This window comes from Hemiscyllium ocellatum, chromosome 35 (assembly GCF_020745735.1).
Source record: "Hemiscyllium ocellatum isolate sHemOce1 chromosome 35, sHemOce1.pat.X.cur, whole genome shotgun sequence".
Lineage (NCBI taxonomy): Eukaryota > Metazoa > Chordata > Chondrichthyes > Orectolobiformes > Hemiscylliidae > Hemiscyllium > Hemiscyllium ocellatum.
Genome location: NC_083435.1, coordinates 22,066,195 through 22,081,547, shown reverse-complemented (window position 1 = coordinate 22,081,547; position 15,353 = coordinate 22,066,195). Strand labels below are relative to the sequence as shown.

Genomic DNA, 15,353 nt, shown 5'->3' with positions numbered 1-15,353 from the left:
TCCACCAATCCTGACTGCTCCCTGCGGTGACGGGTTCCTCACCAATTCCTCCTCCCTCCCCAGTTCATCCTGTGTGGGTGGGGCCCTTCCTTTCAGATGGAAGTGTCAGGGGCCAGTTAGTTCCCCCTCCCCAGCCCAGAACAGCGAACGTTTTTCCCCAAATCCGGCTCAGGAGATGCACGAGAACTCGATTCCCTGAATCTAAGAGCAGCTTAAAGAGGGCACTCACTGCGAATTGGAAAATTGCTCCCAGCTCGGAAACCTCTCTTGGTCAAACCCCGAGTGAGGGTTTCGAGACAGCATTTGGCTCCCTGCGGTCCATGGGAATGCCAACCGCCGGGATAGTTAATGACGGGCGCCGGCTGCCGGAATTCCACTCGGGAGCTTTCAGTCGGACCGTGAGGGAGTGCCCAAGTCCCACAGTGTCACAGCAGGCCGTTGCCTTGTCAAACCCTCGCCGTTCATCGTGGCTCGCGTTCCCCTGTGGACGGTCTCCCACCAAACTGCAAAGTTGTGGTCCGCGTCGTTGCTGAGTAAATGTCCTCCCGGCACCGGGTCTGTCCGGGATCGTTCGGTCAGACCGTACCTCGGCGCTGTTTGATTTCTCCAGCCCGAGGCGAGTTCACGGCGCGTTCTCTGCCAACCTCGGGTGGGTGTTTTACGCCGGCTGAGGCATCCGCTGACCCCGCAGCTCGTACTCAGCGTCTGACTTGTTACTGTCCCGTGTAACACCTTTTCTGCACTGAGAAGCCTGGGATTATATTCATTGGAATTCAGAAGAGTGAGGTTGGGGGGGATCTTATAGAAACATGTAACACGTCTGGGACGGCACTGGAGCTCAGTGGTTGGCACTGCTGCCTCACGGCACCAGGGACCTGCGTTCAATTCCCGACTGTGTGGAGTTTGCACGTTCTCCCTGTGTCTGCCTGGGTTTCCTCCGGGTGCACCGGTTTCCTCCCACAGTCCAAAGATGGGCAGGTCAGGGTGGATTGCCCGTAGTGTTCAGGAATGTGTAGGTCAGGTAAATTGGCCATGCTAAATTGCCCCATAGTGTTAGACGCATTAGTCAGGGGTAAACATGGGGTAGGGGAGTGGGTCTGGGTGGGTTACTCTTCGGAGGGTCGGTGTGGACTCGTTGGGCCGAATGGGAATTCGGGAATCTGAACTAATCCAAAATTATGAAGGGAATAGATAAAATAGAAGTCGAGAGGATGGAGGGTGAGACTAGAACGCAAGGGCATAGCCTCAACCTTAGAGGGAACAGATTTAGGACTGAATTGGGAATCTGTGGAATTCCGTGCCCAGGGAATGTTCAGTAAATATTTTTAAAGCGCAGATAGATTTTCTTTTGAACAGTAAAGGAATTAAGGGTTAGGGTGAGAGGGCGGGTTCAGTAGATCTCAGTCCACGAAGCGATTGGCCATGATGGTTATTGAGGAATGGGACAGGTTGGAAGGGCCAGACAGCGCCTCCTGCTGCTGGCTACCTGCGGACAGTGAAAGGTTTTGTCTTGAGTGTGCATTACAGACAGATCGTCCCATACAGTGTGTGTCAGGGGTGAGAGAACAGAGCGGAGGGATACAGTATCAGGGCTGCAGAGAAGATGCGCAGAGATCTACATGGGACCTGAAATTTGTGAGGTCCCTTCAGGATCTGATAACAGCGAGGCAGAGGCTGGTCTTGAACCTGCTGGCCCGTGGGTTTAAATGTTTGTATCTTCTGCCTGACGGGGTGGGGTGGGAGGGGTCTTTGATGATGCTGGCTGCCTCCCTGGGGCGGGGAGAAGTGTCGATGGAGTCAGGGGGTGGAAGGCTGGCTAAATGTCCCCATTGTGTCCAGGGATGTGCAGGTGAGGGTGGGCTGGTTATGCTAAATCATCCTGGAGTGTCCGGACATGTGCACGTTAGCTATTGGGCGGGGTGGGGGGGGGGGGGGGTGAGTCTGGGTGGGATGCTGTTCAGAGGGTCAGTGTGGACTTGTTGGGCCGAATGGTCTGTTTCCACACTGCAGGGATTCTATTCAGATCCCTTTGATTTCTCTCTCTCTCTCTTCTCCCCCCCCCCCCCCCACAGAAACGGGATTTTCCACACGGGATCCCAGAATGCGGCACGGATGCTCTCCGATTCTCCCTGTGTTCCTACAAGTCTCAGGGTAAGCAGCATTGAGAGCAGGAACACTGGAGTGCTTTCTGTATCTCACATGGGTGAACCTCGCGCTCGCGTTCTCCCCCTGGCGCTCGCTCTCTTCCCCTGGCGCTCGCTCTCTTCCCCTGGCGCTCGCTCTCTTCCCCTGGCGCTCGCTCTCTTCCCCTGGCGCTCGCGTTCTCCCCCGGCGCTCGCGTTCTCCCCCTGGCGCTCGCTCTCTTCCCCCTGGCGCTCGCGTTCTCCCCCTGGCGCTCGCGTTCTCCCCCCGGCGCTCGCGTTCTCCCCCTGGCGCTCGCTCTCCCTCCCCCTGGCGCTCGCTCTCTCCCCCTGGCGCTCGCTCTCTCCCCCTGGCGCTCACTCTCTTCCCCCCCCTGGCGCTCGCTCTCTCCCCCTGGCGCTCGCGTTCTCCCCTGGCGCTCGCGTTCTCCCCCCGGCGCTCGCTCTCCCTCCCCCCGGCGCTCGCTCTCCCCTCCCCCCCCCCGGCGCTCGCTCTCCCTCCCCCCCGGCGCTCACTCTCCCTCCCCCCGGCGCTCGCTCTCTTCCCCCCCGCACTCGCTCTCCCTCCCTGGCGCGCGCGCTCCTCTTTCTCGTGCTCTCTCTCTGGTGCACTCATCTGAACGCTTTCGAGTGCAGGAGGAGCTTGGGAATATCGAGTGTAGTTTTGATCTCCTCTGAGGAAGGATAGTCTTTCTCCTGAGGGATTGTAATGAAGTTTTCCCAGGCTGATTCCAGGGACGCTGGGACTGAGGTACGAGGAGAGATTGACGAGGTTAGGATTGTTTTCGCTGGAGTTCAGATGGGTTGTGGGGAAAGGGGGGTGTGTGGGTGGAGATTTATAAAATTCTAACAGGACTGGACAGGGTAGATGCAGGGAGGATGTTCCTGCTGGTGAGTGCGTCCAGAACCAGGGCTCACGTTCTGAGGATTCGGGTGGATCGTTTAGGACAGAGTCATAGAGATGTACAGCATGGAAACAGACCCTTCGATCCAACCCGTCCATGCCGACCAGATATTGACCGAGATGAGGAGACAGTTCCTCACCCAGAGAGCAGTGGGCCTGTGGGGTTCATTCCCACAGGAAGGAGTCGATGCATTCAAGAGGCAGCTAGGTATAGCACTCGGGTGGGGTGGGGGGGGGGGGGGGGGGGGGGGGGGGGTGAATGGGAGCAAAGGTTACGGGGAGAAAGCAGGATTAGGTTATTGAGTTGGATGGTCAGCCATGACTCAGATGAATGGGCGGAGCAGGCTCGAAGGGCCGAACAGCCTCCTCCTGCTCCTGTCTTCAATGTTTCGTGCTCTTGATCTCATCCAAGCCTTTCCTCCCCCTCCCGCTCTTTCCTTCCCTCCCCTCTCTCTCTCTGTCTCTTTCTCTCTGTCTCCCTCTCTGTATTTGTGTCTTTCTCTCTGTCTCTGTGTCTCTCTCTGTCTGTCTGTCTCTCTGTGTCTGTCTGTCTCTCTCTGTCTCACTCTCTCTCTGTCTCTCTCTCTGTGTGTGTGTCTCTCTCTCTTTCTTTCTCTCTCTCTCTCTCTTTCTGTCTCTCTGTCTCTGTCTCTGTCTCTGTCTCTCTGTCTCTGTCTCTCTCTCTCTCTCTCTCTCTCTCTCTCTCTCTGTGTCTGTCTCTCTCTCTCTGTCTCTCTCTCTCTGTCTCTCTCTCTCTGTCTCTCTCTCTCTGTCTGTCTCTCTCTCTCTGTCTCTCTCTCTCTGTCTCTCTCTCTCTGTCTCTCTCTTCCTGTCTCGCTCTCTCTCTCTCTGTCTCGCTCTCTCTGTCTATCTCTCTCTGTCTCTCCCCCCCCCCCAATCTCCCTCTGTTTGCTCCCCCTGCCTCTGCCTCTCCCACCAGGAGAGGACATCAATGTGGATGTGTCAGCGTTTGTGAGCGCGCGTCGGTTTTGCAACAAGATCTGGAACGCGGTGAAGTTCACGTTGTCTGCCCTGCCCGCGGGTTTCGAACCACTGCCAGTGGAGACGGTGAGTGGGGCGCCATGGTGGGGGCGCTGTTTCAGGGTGGGCTCCCTTCCTAAAGGGTCCCCCGGGATTGGGGGGGTGTAGCTCTGCTATTGGGTGGCGTAAAGTCCCTGGCCCTGGAATGGGAGTCTCCAGCATTGGGAAAGGGGTTGGAATTGGGAGTGAGGGGGGGGCAAGGTGCCCTGGGGAGTGGGTGACGGTGCCCTTTTTATTTATCTTGAACATGAAGGGATATTGGCTTAAGGGGAGAGGGGTTGGATTTACCAAGGATCTGGGGGAGGGTCAACATTTTCCCCAGAGGGTGGAGTGTGAGTATGGAATGGTTGTGCCTGAGGAAGTGGTGGATGCTGGGACACTTACAATATTTCAAACACATTGGGACCATGACCGGGAAAAGTTGGGAGGGACATGGGCTGGGAGCAGGCAGGCGGGACTAGTTGAGTTTGGGGTTATGGTCAGCGTGGACTGGTTGGGCCGAATGGTCTGTTTGCGTGCTGTACCACTCCCAGTTCGAATCTTCATTCTCAAATCTTTCCGTCAAACGGAGTTGAGAAAGTCCCCGAGGTGACGGGGTGGGGTTGGAGACGCCGGGCTGCCGACTGCTGTCCAAGTGTTTACTGCCCACTCACTGGGGAAGGCCAATAGCCTGGGCTAGGCAGGCTGCCGGGCCTGTTCTGTCTGGGACAGGGTGGAGGCAATGGACGGGGGGGGGGGGGCCAGGGATGGGGGAGTGGCTGGGGGCCTCTGTGGGTCTCCATTCACTGACACCTGGGAAAAGGTGACCGGGGTTTAATATCTGACCCGGGGTTTTGTCGCTGACCGGGGTTTTGTCGCTGACCGGGGTTTTGTCGCTGACCGGGGTTTTGTCGCTGACCGGGGTTTGGTCTCTGACCGGGGATTTGTCTCTGACCGGGGTTTGGTCTCTGACCGGGGATTTGTCTCTGACCGGGGTTTTGTCTCTGACCGGCCAGGTGAGACCGGATGCTGCCATTGACCGGTGGATCCTGAGCCGCCTCCTCAACGCGGTTTCTGCCTGTGACCGTGGATTCCAGGAATACAACCTACAGGCAGTAACCTCCACCATCCACCGCTACTGGCTGCATGAACTGTGTGACGTTTACCTGGTGAGTGAGAAACAGTCACCAACGCCCGGTCAGCTCTGAGATACTGGCATGTCCTCACAGGCGGCTACCCGCTCGACTCGCAGCTCTCACACCCCCCCCCCCCCCCTCACTCACCGCCCTGTCCCCCTCCCTCACTCACCGCCCTGTCCCTCCCCCTCACTCACCGCCCTGTCCCCCTCCCTCACTCACCGCCCTGTCCCCCTCCCTCACTCACCGCCCTGTCCCCCCCCTCACTCACCGCCCTGTCCCCCTGCCTCACTGACCGCCCTGTCCCTCTCCCTCACTCACCGCTCTGTCCCTCTCCCTCACTCACCGCCCTGTCCCTCCCCCTCACTGACTGCCCTGTCCCTCTCCCTCACTCACCGCCCTGTCCACCTCCCTCACTCACCGCCCTGTCCCCCTCCCTCACTCACCGCCCTGTCCCGCTCCCTCACTCACCGCCCTGTCCCCCTTCCTCACTCACCGCCCTGTCCCCCTCCCTCACTCACCGCCCTGTCCCCCTCCCTCACTCACCGCCCTGTCCCCCTTCCTCACTCACCGCCCTGTCCCCCTCCCTCACTCACCGCCCTGTCCCCCTCCCTCACTCACCGCCCTGTCCCGCTCCCTCACTGACCGCCCTGTCCCGCTCCCTCACTGACCGCCCTGTCCCGCTCCCTTACTGACCGCCCTGTCCCGCTCCCTTACTGACCGCCCTGTCCCGCTCCCTTACTGACCGCCCTGTCCCGCTCCCTTACTGACCGCCCTGTCCCCCTCCCTCACTGACTGCCCTGTCCCCCTCCCTCACTGACTGCCCTGTCCCGCTCCCTCACTGACCGCCCTGTCCCGCTCCCTCACTGACCGCCTTGTCCCCCTCCTGCCCTGTCCCCCTCCCTCACTGACCGCCTTGTCCCCCTCCCTCACTGACCGCCCTGTGCCCCTCCCTCACTGACCGCCCTGTGCCCCTCCCTCACTGACCGCCCTGTGCCCCTCCCTCACTGACCGCCCTGTGCCCCTCCCTCACTGACTGCCCTGTCCCCCTCCCTCACTGACCGCCCTGTCCCGCTCCCTCACTGACCGCCCTGTCCCGCTCCCTCACTGACCGCCCTGTCCCGCTCCCTCACTGACCGCCCTGTCCCGCTCCCTCACTGACCGCCTTGTCCCGCTCCCTCACTGACCGCCCTGTCCCGCTCCCTCACTGACCGCCCTGTCCCGCTCCCTCACTGACCGCCCTGTCCCGCTCCCTCACTGACCGCCTTGTCCCCCTCCTGCCCTGTCCCCCTCCCTCACTGACCGCCCTGTGCCCCTCCCTCACTGACCGCCCTGTGCCCCTCCCTCACTGACCGCCCTGTGCCCCTCCCTCACTGACCGCCCTGTGCCCCTCCCTCACTGACCGCCCTGTCCCACTCCCTCACTGACCGCACTGTCCCACTCCCTCACTGACCCCCCTATCTCTCTCTCCCCCTCACTGACCCATTCACTCTCTCTCTCTCTCTCCCCCCCTCACTGACCCGTTCACACTCTCTCTCTCCCCCCCCTCACTGACCCCTCTCTCTCTCCCCCTCACTGAACCCCCCCTCTCTCTCTCTCTCTCTCTCCCTCCCTGACCACCGTGTCTCTCTCTCCCCCGCTCACTGACCCCTCTCTCTCTCTCTCTCCCCCCTCACTGACCCATTCACTCTCTCTCTCTCTCCCCCTCACTGACCCATTCACACTCTCTCTCTCCCCCCCCTCACTGACCCGTTCACACTCTCTCTCTCTCTCTCCCCTCACTGACCCCTCTCTCTTCTCTCTCTCTCTTTCTCTCCCTCCCTCCCTCCCTGACCACCGTGTCTCTCTCTCTCTCTCTCTCTCTCTCTCCCCCTCACTGACCCCTCTCTCTCTCTCTCCCCCTCACTGACCCCTCTCTCTCTCTCAGGAGTGTGTGAAGCCCGTGTTGCAGTGCGGGGAGCCCACTCACCGGGAGACGGTCCGGCAGATCCTGTACGTGTGTGTGGAGCAGGCCCTGCTGCTGATCTCCCCGTTGATGCCGTACCTGAGCGAGGAGCTGTGGCAGAGATTACCGCACCGTCACCGGGCCCGGCAGCCCAGCGTCTGCGTCAGCCGCTACCCAACCCCCAGCCAGCTGGTACGGCACGGGCTCACCGGGGGGAGTGGGGTCGGGAGAGGGAATTGGAGGGGTGGGGTGTGGGGGTCAGCCTCTGGGCGTGGTCAGTGGGGTGGGGGGGTTCGGGGGTTTCCTGTGGCTAAAGGAAACCGCTGGTTATTCCATACACGGCTGTTGGAGGTGGAGGGTGCGTGCTGGGGGAGTGGGGTGTAGGGGGGAGATGCAAGGGGGTGGTTGCTGGGGGGTGTGGAAGGGGGAGGTGATGGGTGTAGGAGGGGAGAGGGTGGGGGCCTGGGGGGGTGTAGGAGGGGAGAGGGTGGGGGCCTGGGGGGGTGTAGGAGGGGAGAGGGTGGGGGGCAGGAGGGGTGTAGGAGGGGAGAGGGTGGGGGCATGGGGAGGGTGTAGGAGGGGAGAGGGTGGGGGGCCGGGGGGGGGTGTAGGAGGGGAGAGGGTGGGGGGCCGGGGGAGGGTGTAGGAGGGGAGAGGGTGGGGGGCCGGCGGAGGGTGTAGAAGGGGAGAGGGTGGGGGGCCGGGGGGAGGGGTGTAGGAGGGGAGAGGGTGGGGGCCTGAGGGGGTGGGGGGAGGCAGTGCCAATAGAGGGATGGTGTGGGTGGGGTCGGAGGGAGATGGGGAGGGGGTAGGTGGGGGTCGTGGGATGGGCAGAGTGTGCGTCCCGAGGTGCGAGGGGGGGGCGTTGCTGACGGCGTAGTGGTGATGGTGAATATCACCCTGGGAGGGAGGGTGGGGTTGCTGCCTGTGGGGATGATGGGTGGGGGGGGGGGTCCCGAGCGCTCCTGGGTGCCTGGCTCTCCTCGCTGTTTGTCCATCTTTTCCAGCCGGAATGGCGGGATCCCGGAGCGGAGTCGGACTTTGTGCTCGCTCAGGAGGTGGTGCGAGCGGTGAGGGCGCTGCGTGCAGAGTACCACCTGACCACAGCGCGCCCGCAACGTGAGTCCCCCCCCCCCCCCCACCCTCGCCCCCCCCCTTCCCCCTCCCCCACCCACACCCCCGGGGACAAACGGGCACTGGCGAGGGGGCAGGGGTATCAGGGGACCAGGCCATGGGGGGTGGGGTAGACCATCGGTGAGGTGCTGCTGCTGCTGGTGCCACCCTGCTCCCTACCCCCAGAGGCATTGTGGCAGGGGGGGGGGGGTGGTGATGAGAAGCTGCTTGCTCAGGGTTAGGTGGGGGGGGGTGGCACTCCTGAGCTATCATACGGCGAACACTCAGAGGTGGGGAGGGGGTGGGGGTGGGAATCGGTGTGGTGGGGTGGGACCACCTCAGGGCGACGGGTATCTGGGGGAGGGGCGTGCTAGGGGGAGAGGGGTTTGGGCTCACGCTCTCTGTTGCAGTTGGATACAGTGTGGAGAATAGGCCATTTGGCCCATCGTGCTGGTCACTGTCCAACGCCCTGGTGTTCCCTCCCCGTCTCCCCCCCCCCGCCTCCCCCCTCTCCCCTCCCCGCCTCCCCCCTCCCCCCCCCCCCCCACCTCCCCACTCCATTGCCCAGCCCGGGCGAGGGGATGTCTGAATACTACCCCGACCCTGGCAGGGTGCGGAGGGAGGGGGGAGGTTTTCTCGCGGTGGGGTGGGGGGGAGTGTGGAGGGGGGGGGGGGTTTCCCCACTCCTCCTGCCTGTGACATCTCTGTGCCCTGGGGTGGTTCTCTGTTCCCCCCACCCCCAGCTCGCCCATCTTCACTAGGTGGAGCAGCTCCCACTGACTGTGTGTGTGTCTGTCTCTCTCTTCCCCCCCGTCCCGTCTGCAGTGTACGTCTCCTGTGAGGCCGGCGTGCGGGCCCGGCTGGCTCCCTTCCTGGGCCCCCTCCGGACGCTGTCCCGCTCGGGTCCGGTGCAGCTGCTGATCCCCCGAGAGGCCGTCCCAGCCGGCTGTGCGGTCTCTGTGGTTAGCCAGCACTGCCAGGTCCACCTGCTGCTGAAGGTAGGGGCCCCCCCCACCCAAGGGCCAGCGAGGGGCCCTCCCTGGGGTACTGACCCGCTGGCGCACGGCCAACAGGCAATCTCGTCCCACTGCCCTGCACGTCCAAGGGCCAGAGGGAGAAGCGTGTAGACCCACAACAGAGAGATGGTACCAACATGGGCCTGTTCTCTCTGGAAGTTAGAGGGTTGGGAATCTCTAAGACGTCAATCAGGAGATTTAGGGTCGATAGAGATAAACTGTTTATGCGGGTCAGGGACCCGTGTAAACAAGGGGCGTGGTCTGGGGATTAGGGCCGTTCTGTTCAGGAGAGATGTTAGGAAGCACTTGGAGTCATCATACAGAGTGGGAACAGGCCCTTCGGCCCAACATCCAGGCCCATTCCCCTACCCTATTACTCTACATTTACCCCTGACGAATCCACCCTAACCTACACATCCCTGAACACTATGAGACAATTTAGCACGGCCAATCCACCCTAACCTGTACATCCCTGGGCACTATGGGACAATTTAGCACGGACAATCCACCCTAACCTGCACATCCCTGGGCACTATGGGACAATTTAGCATGGCCAATCCACCCTAACCTGCACACCCCTGAACACTATGGGACAATTTAGCATGGCCAATCCACCCTAACCTACACATCCCTGGACACTATGGGACAATTTAGCATGGCCAATCCACCCTAACCTGCACATCCCTGGGCACTATGGGACAATTTAGCATGGCCAATCCACCCTAACCTGCACATCCCTACACACTGAGGCAATTTCCCATGGCCAATTCTCCTAACCTGCACATCTTTGTGACTGTGGGAGGAAACCGGAGCACCCGGAGGAAACCCACGCAGACACGGGGAGAATGTGCAAACTCCACACAGACAGTCGCCCGAGGCTGGGATCGAACCCGGCACCGTGAGGCAGCGGTGCTAACCACTGTGCCGCCATAGAGCCATACAGCACGGAAACAGACCCTTCGGTCCAACCCGTCCACGCCGACCAGATATCCAAGACTAATCGAGGTTGCCAGCACCTGGCCCATGTCTCAGCTACACCCAAAGGCCGGGGGACGGTCTGGGGAACCCTCTCCCACAAACGGCAGTGGATGCTGGGCCAGTTTTTCACCTCAGATCTGAGAGAGAGAGATACCTCCGTGTTTAAGCGAAGGCCTAAAGGGGTGGGGGCCAAAGGCAGGTACGGAGCGTGAGGCCACAGGGTCCGCCATGATCTCTCACTGAATGGCGGAGCAGGCTCTTGAGGGGCTGAGTGGCCTCCTGCTGTTCTTGTGTTTCTCCCTCCCCTCAGGTAATTGCCCAATCTATTATAAAAGCCTACGGTAGAATCACTGTCCATTCGGCCCAACAAGTCCATACCGACCCCTCTGAAGAGTGACCCACCCAGACCCATTACCCTATTTCTCTACATTTACCCCTCACTAATGCACCCGACCCACACATCCCTGAGCATTATGGGTAATTTAGCATGGCCCATCCACCCTGGACGGTGGGAGGAAACTGGAGCACCCGGAGGAAACCCACGCAGACACGGGCAAACTCCACGCAGACAGTTGCCAGAGGACGGAATCGAACCGGGGTCCCTGGCACCGTGAGACAGCGGCGCTAACCACTGAGCCACTGCCTGTAGCAAGGGGGGAGCATCCCCAGCCTGACCTCTGTGATCCCGGGGATGTGCGAAATTACCCCACAGGCTGGGTGGGTGGGTGAGTGGGCTAGCCGCGAGGAAATGCAGGGCGGCATGCTCTTCGGTGGGTCAGCATGCACCCGATGGGCCGAATGGCTTGCTCCTGCCCCGCAGCGACTCGACGAAATGCGTCAGGGTGACTCGCTCCGAACGCTGCACTTGCCCAGCCCCCGCTAGGTCTTTGGGTTCCGAAGTTAATTTTCAGACCCTTTCCGCTGCCCCGAAAGTTCCCTCTCCCCCCCCGCTCTTCCGTTCCGGAGAAAACAGCTGCAGCCCGTTTGGTTTTTCCCGGCCTTTGCGGCTCGTCGGGACTTTCCCACCCGGACACTGGTGGGAATGTGGAATGCACAGTCCTGGAGAGTGGAGAGGGGGAAATTCGAGGTGGGAAACCACTCAACTTCTGGGCAAGAAAGCAGTTGGATGAGCCACAGTGTAACAGTCAAGGCTACCAGCCTGTGTAGGTGGTAGTGTACGGTTTGCCCCCAGAGACTCGATGCTCTCTGACTGTATGAGCAACCCGCTGGAAAACCATTTCTGGACCTTCTTTTTAAGACTGAGAGACCAGAAGTGACTGTGGCGCTCGCGAGTGCCTTATTCCTTCCCAAGTTTTAACGTGACGTCTCTGCTGTTGTCTGTGAGCCCTCTCCAGACGATCCCTGGCGCACTGTCTGTTTGTCAACACCTCATGACCGTGCAGCGCTGCCCTTCAGTGCTCTGCAAGTCTACTCCCCTCGCTCCCACTTCGACACCCACTCTCCGCGTGCGCCTCTGTTTGATGAGATCAAAGCACCTACCCCACGGTCGGTGCTATTAAAATTCACAGCCCGACGTTTTCAGGCTGAGAGGGAGCGCTATGGCACCTCTGGAAGTGGTTCACCCTCTGCCAGTGCACGTTCGTTCCCGTAACCACGAAACAAACCCGACAGAAAATGCCCTTCAGCAAATCAGGCAGATCCTGTGGAAGGAGAGGTAGAGGCTGGTTGGGAAGTGGGGTGGGTGGGGGTGGCATAAGGCAGTGAGCTGGTGCAGAGGGGCAAAACCCCCACAAACACATTCTTCACTCTATCTCTCTCTCTCTCACTCTCGCTCGCTCTCTCTATCCCTCTTTCTCTCTCTCGCTCGCGCGCACTCTCTCTCTCCCTCAATCTCTCTCTCTCCCCCTCAATCTCTCTCTCTCCCTCAATCTCTCTCTCCCTCAATCTCACTCTATCTCTTTCTCTGTCTATCTCTCTCCCCCCCCCAATCTCTCTCTCCCCCCCAATCTCTCTCTCCCCCCCCAATCTCTCTCTCCCCCCCAATCTCTCTCTCTCCCCCCCAATCTCTCTCTCTCCCCCCCAATCTCTCTCTCTCCCCCCCAATCTCTCTCTCTCCCCCCCAATCTCTCTCTCTCCCCCCCCAATCTCTCTCTCTCCCCCCCAATCTCTCTCTCTCCCCCCCAATCTCTCTCTCTCCCCCCCAATCTCTCTCTCTCCCCCCCAATCTCTCTCTCTCCCCCCCAATCTCTCTCTCTCCCCCCCAATCTCTCTCTCTCTCCCCCCCAATCTCTCTCTCCCCCCCCAATCTCTCTCTCCCCCCCAATCTCTCTCTCCCCCCCAATCTCTCCCCCCCCAATCTCTCTCCCCCCCAATCTCTCTCCCCCCCAATCTCTCTCCCCCCCAATCTCTCTCCCCCCCCCAATCTCTCTCCCCCCCAATCTCTCTCCCCCCCAATCTCTCTCCCCCCCAATCTCTCTCCCCCCCAATCCCTCTCCCCCCCCAATCTCTCTCTCCCCCAATCCCTCTCTCCCCCAATCCCTCTCTCTCTCTCTCTCTCTCTCTCTCTCTCTCTCCCCCCCCCCCCCCCAGTCTCGCGCTCTTTCTCTATTTCTCACTCTCATTCTCTTTTTCTCTCTCGCTCGGTCTCTTTCCCCCCTCTTTCTCCCCCTCTCTCTTTCTCCCCCTCAATTTTTCTCTCTCTCTCTCTCCCCCTTAATCTCTCTCTCCAGCTCTCTCTGATTCTCGCTCTCCCTCTCCCCCCCCCCCCCCCCCCCTCTCTCTCCCTCCCAATCTCTCTCCCTCCCTCCCAATCTCTCTCTCTCGAGCGCGCGCGGTCTCTCTTGCTTTCTCTCTCTCTCTCTCTCTCTCTCTCTCTCTCATTCTCTCTCTCTCTGATTCCCGGGCAGGGCCTTATCGATCCCGGGAAGGAGCTGGCGAAGCTGTTGGCCAGACAGAGACAGATCGGGGAGCAGCTGTCTGCCGCCATCACCAGAACGCAGATCCCTGGCTATGAAGAGAAGGTTCCGGAGAGGATCCGAGAGGGTCACACCCAGAAGGTGGGTGCCCTTGGCTGGAGCAGGGCAGGCAGTGGGCGACTGGGGCAGGGCAGGGCAGGGCAACAGTGCCCTGGGCAGCTGGGATCAGGCAGTCTGTCTGCAGCACTTCCACGTGTAGCCTGGTGTGACATTGGGAGCAACCTGATCTGGCAGATGGTGGCCAGTGTTTGCCCAGGGTAGCCAGGGTTGGCCGTGTCAGATGGCCAATGGCGAGGTGGGGAAAGCAGGACACAGGGAGGTGTTTATTCTCCTGGTTGGTTTGGTCCCGGGATGTGGGCTTCGCTGGCTGGACCAGCCTTCATCGCCCATCGCTAATCGCCCTTGTAAAGGTAGAGGAAGAGCTGCCATCTTGAACCACTGCGGTCTCGCGGCGCTGTGTGGGACGAGGTCTCGGGATGTGGTCCCGGTGACAAACTGGAGGGGTGGTGATCTGGATCCAAGTCCGGGGTGGCACGGTGGCTCAGTGGTTAGCGCCGCTGCCTCACGGTGCCAGGGACCTGGGCTCAATTCCAGCCTGAGGACAGCTGTCTGGGTGGAGTTTGCACATTCTCCCCGTGTCTGCGTATGGGATCTTCCCCCACAGTCCAGGGGGGCCCAGGCACGGTGGGTTAGCCTTGGGAAATGCAGCATTACAGGGATAGGGTAGGGAGGGTGGGACACTCTTCAGAAGGACTCAGTGGGCCGAGTGGCCGGTTTTCCACACTGTAAGGCTCCTGTGTAGTCAGGGTGATGTGTGAGAGATGTGGAGGGGATCTTCAGGATCATGGTGTCCCCATCTATCTGCTGCTGTCAGAGAGTCATCGAGTACAGCATGGGAACAGACCCTTCGGTCCATCCCATCCAGGCTGACCAGATATCCCAACCCAATCTAGTCCCACCTGCCAGCACCCGGCCCATATCCCTCCAAACCCTTCCTATTCATATACCCATCCAAATGCCTCTTAAGTGTTGTAATTGTACCAGCCTCCACCACTTCCTCTGGCAGCTCATTCCATACACGCACCACCCTCTGTGTGAAAATGTTGCCCCTTAGATCTCTTTTATATCTTTCCCCTCTCACCCTAAACCTATGCCCTCTAGTTCTGGACTCCCCATCCCCAGGGAAAAGACTTTGCCTATTTACCCTATCCATGCCTCTCATGATTTTATAAACCTCTATAAGGTCACCCCTCAGCCCCCGACGGTCCAGGGAAAACAGCCCCAGCCTGTTCAGCCTCTCCCTGTAGCTCAAACCCTGGCAACATCCTTGTAAATCTTTTTTGAACCCTTTCAAGTTTCACAAGGTCCTTCCGAGAGGTGGTTGTCCTTCGAGGGCCTAGAGGTCAGGGCGTTGGAAGGTGGCTGTCTCCAGGGGTTGGTTTTGCGCGCGCAGGAGGCGTGACTGATCCTCGTTTTTAATGGTTTGGTTTTCGAACCCTCCCGAACGGCAGGTCCGCTGTCTGAGGGCTGAGCTGGAGCGAGTGCTGCAGGCCGTCGACAATCTCCAGAGTCTTCGGAAAACCCATGGTGACGTAGCGTGAGGGGGCGCGTAACCCGGGAATGCATCATCGGACAGGCCGAAGCCTCCACTCGCCCAGCCCTGCCTGCTGGGCCCCATCCTCTCTCTCTCTCTAACACCGGCCCTGGGGAGGTGGGATGGGGAAAGGGAGCAACTGTGAAGCCAGGCCGTGGTCTGCAACTGCCCCCCCCCCAGACTGGGGCTGAGCCGTCAGCAGGATTTGGCGCCCAGGCCCTGGGAAGGCCGAAGGTCTCGGGACTGGAACAGCCCCCGCTGTGAATAAAAGATTTTCAGACATGGTTCCTGCAGCGAGGAGGTGTGACTCTCTCTCTTACTCACCCGCTCGGTTGCGGGGGTTAGCACCGTCCAGGCGTTCCCGCAGGAGAAAACGCTACGAGGTTTACGGGGGAAACTACTCCCAGTTGCACCCAAGGTGGAGGGCGGAGAGAGACAGACTGTGTCCGCTGTCCCACCCAGTCCTAGAGGGAGGAGGGGAAAGGACAGTGTCTGACCCACTGTCCCACCCAGTCCCAGAGGGAGGGGGAGGGGAAAGGACAGTGTCTGACCCACTGTCCCACCCAGTCC

At 60.4% G+C, this 15,353-nt stretch overlaps 1 protein-coding gene across 1 annotated transcript in view; it reads left to right on the top strand.

Moving 5' to 3' along the window:
• Positions 1-15,076, top strand: part of vars2 (valyl-tRNA synthetase 2, mitochondrial) — a 33,655-nt gene extending 18,579 nt beyond the window's left edge. Inside the window, exons 13-20 of the mRNA XM_060850653.1 lie at positions 2,073-2,151; positions 3,986-4,113; positions 5,082-5,234; positions 7,129-7,338; positions 8,154-8,265; positions 9,085-9,257; positions 13,121-13,270; positions 14,701-15,076. Coding sequence (XP_060706636.1) covers positions 2,073-2,151; positions 3,986-4,113; positions 5,082-5,234; positions 7,129-7,338; positions 8,154-8,265; positions 9,085-9,257; positions 13,121-13,270; positions 14,701-14,790 — 1,095 coding nt within the window. The 3' untranslated portion in view covers positions 14,791-15,076. The remainder of the gene's footprint in view (positions 1-2,072; positions 2,152-3,985; positions 4,114-5,081; positions 5,235-7,128; positions 7,339-8,153; positions 8,266-9,084; positions 9,258-13,120; positions 13,271-14,700) is intronic.
• The last annotated feature ends 277 nt before the right edge of the window (positions 15,077-15,353 follow it).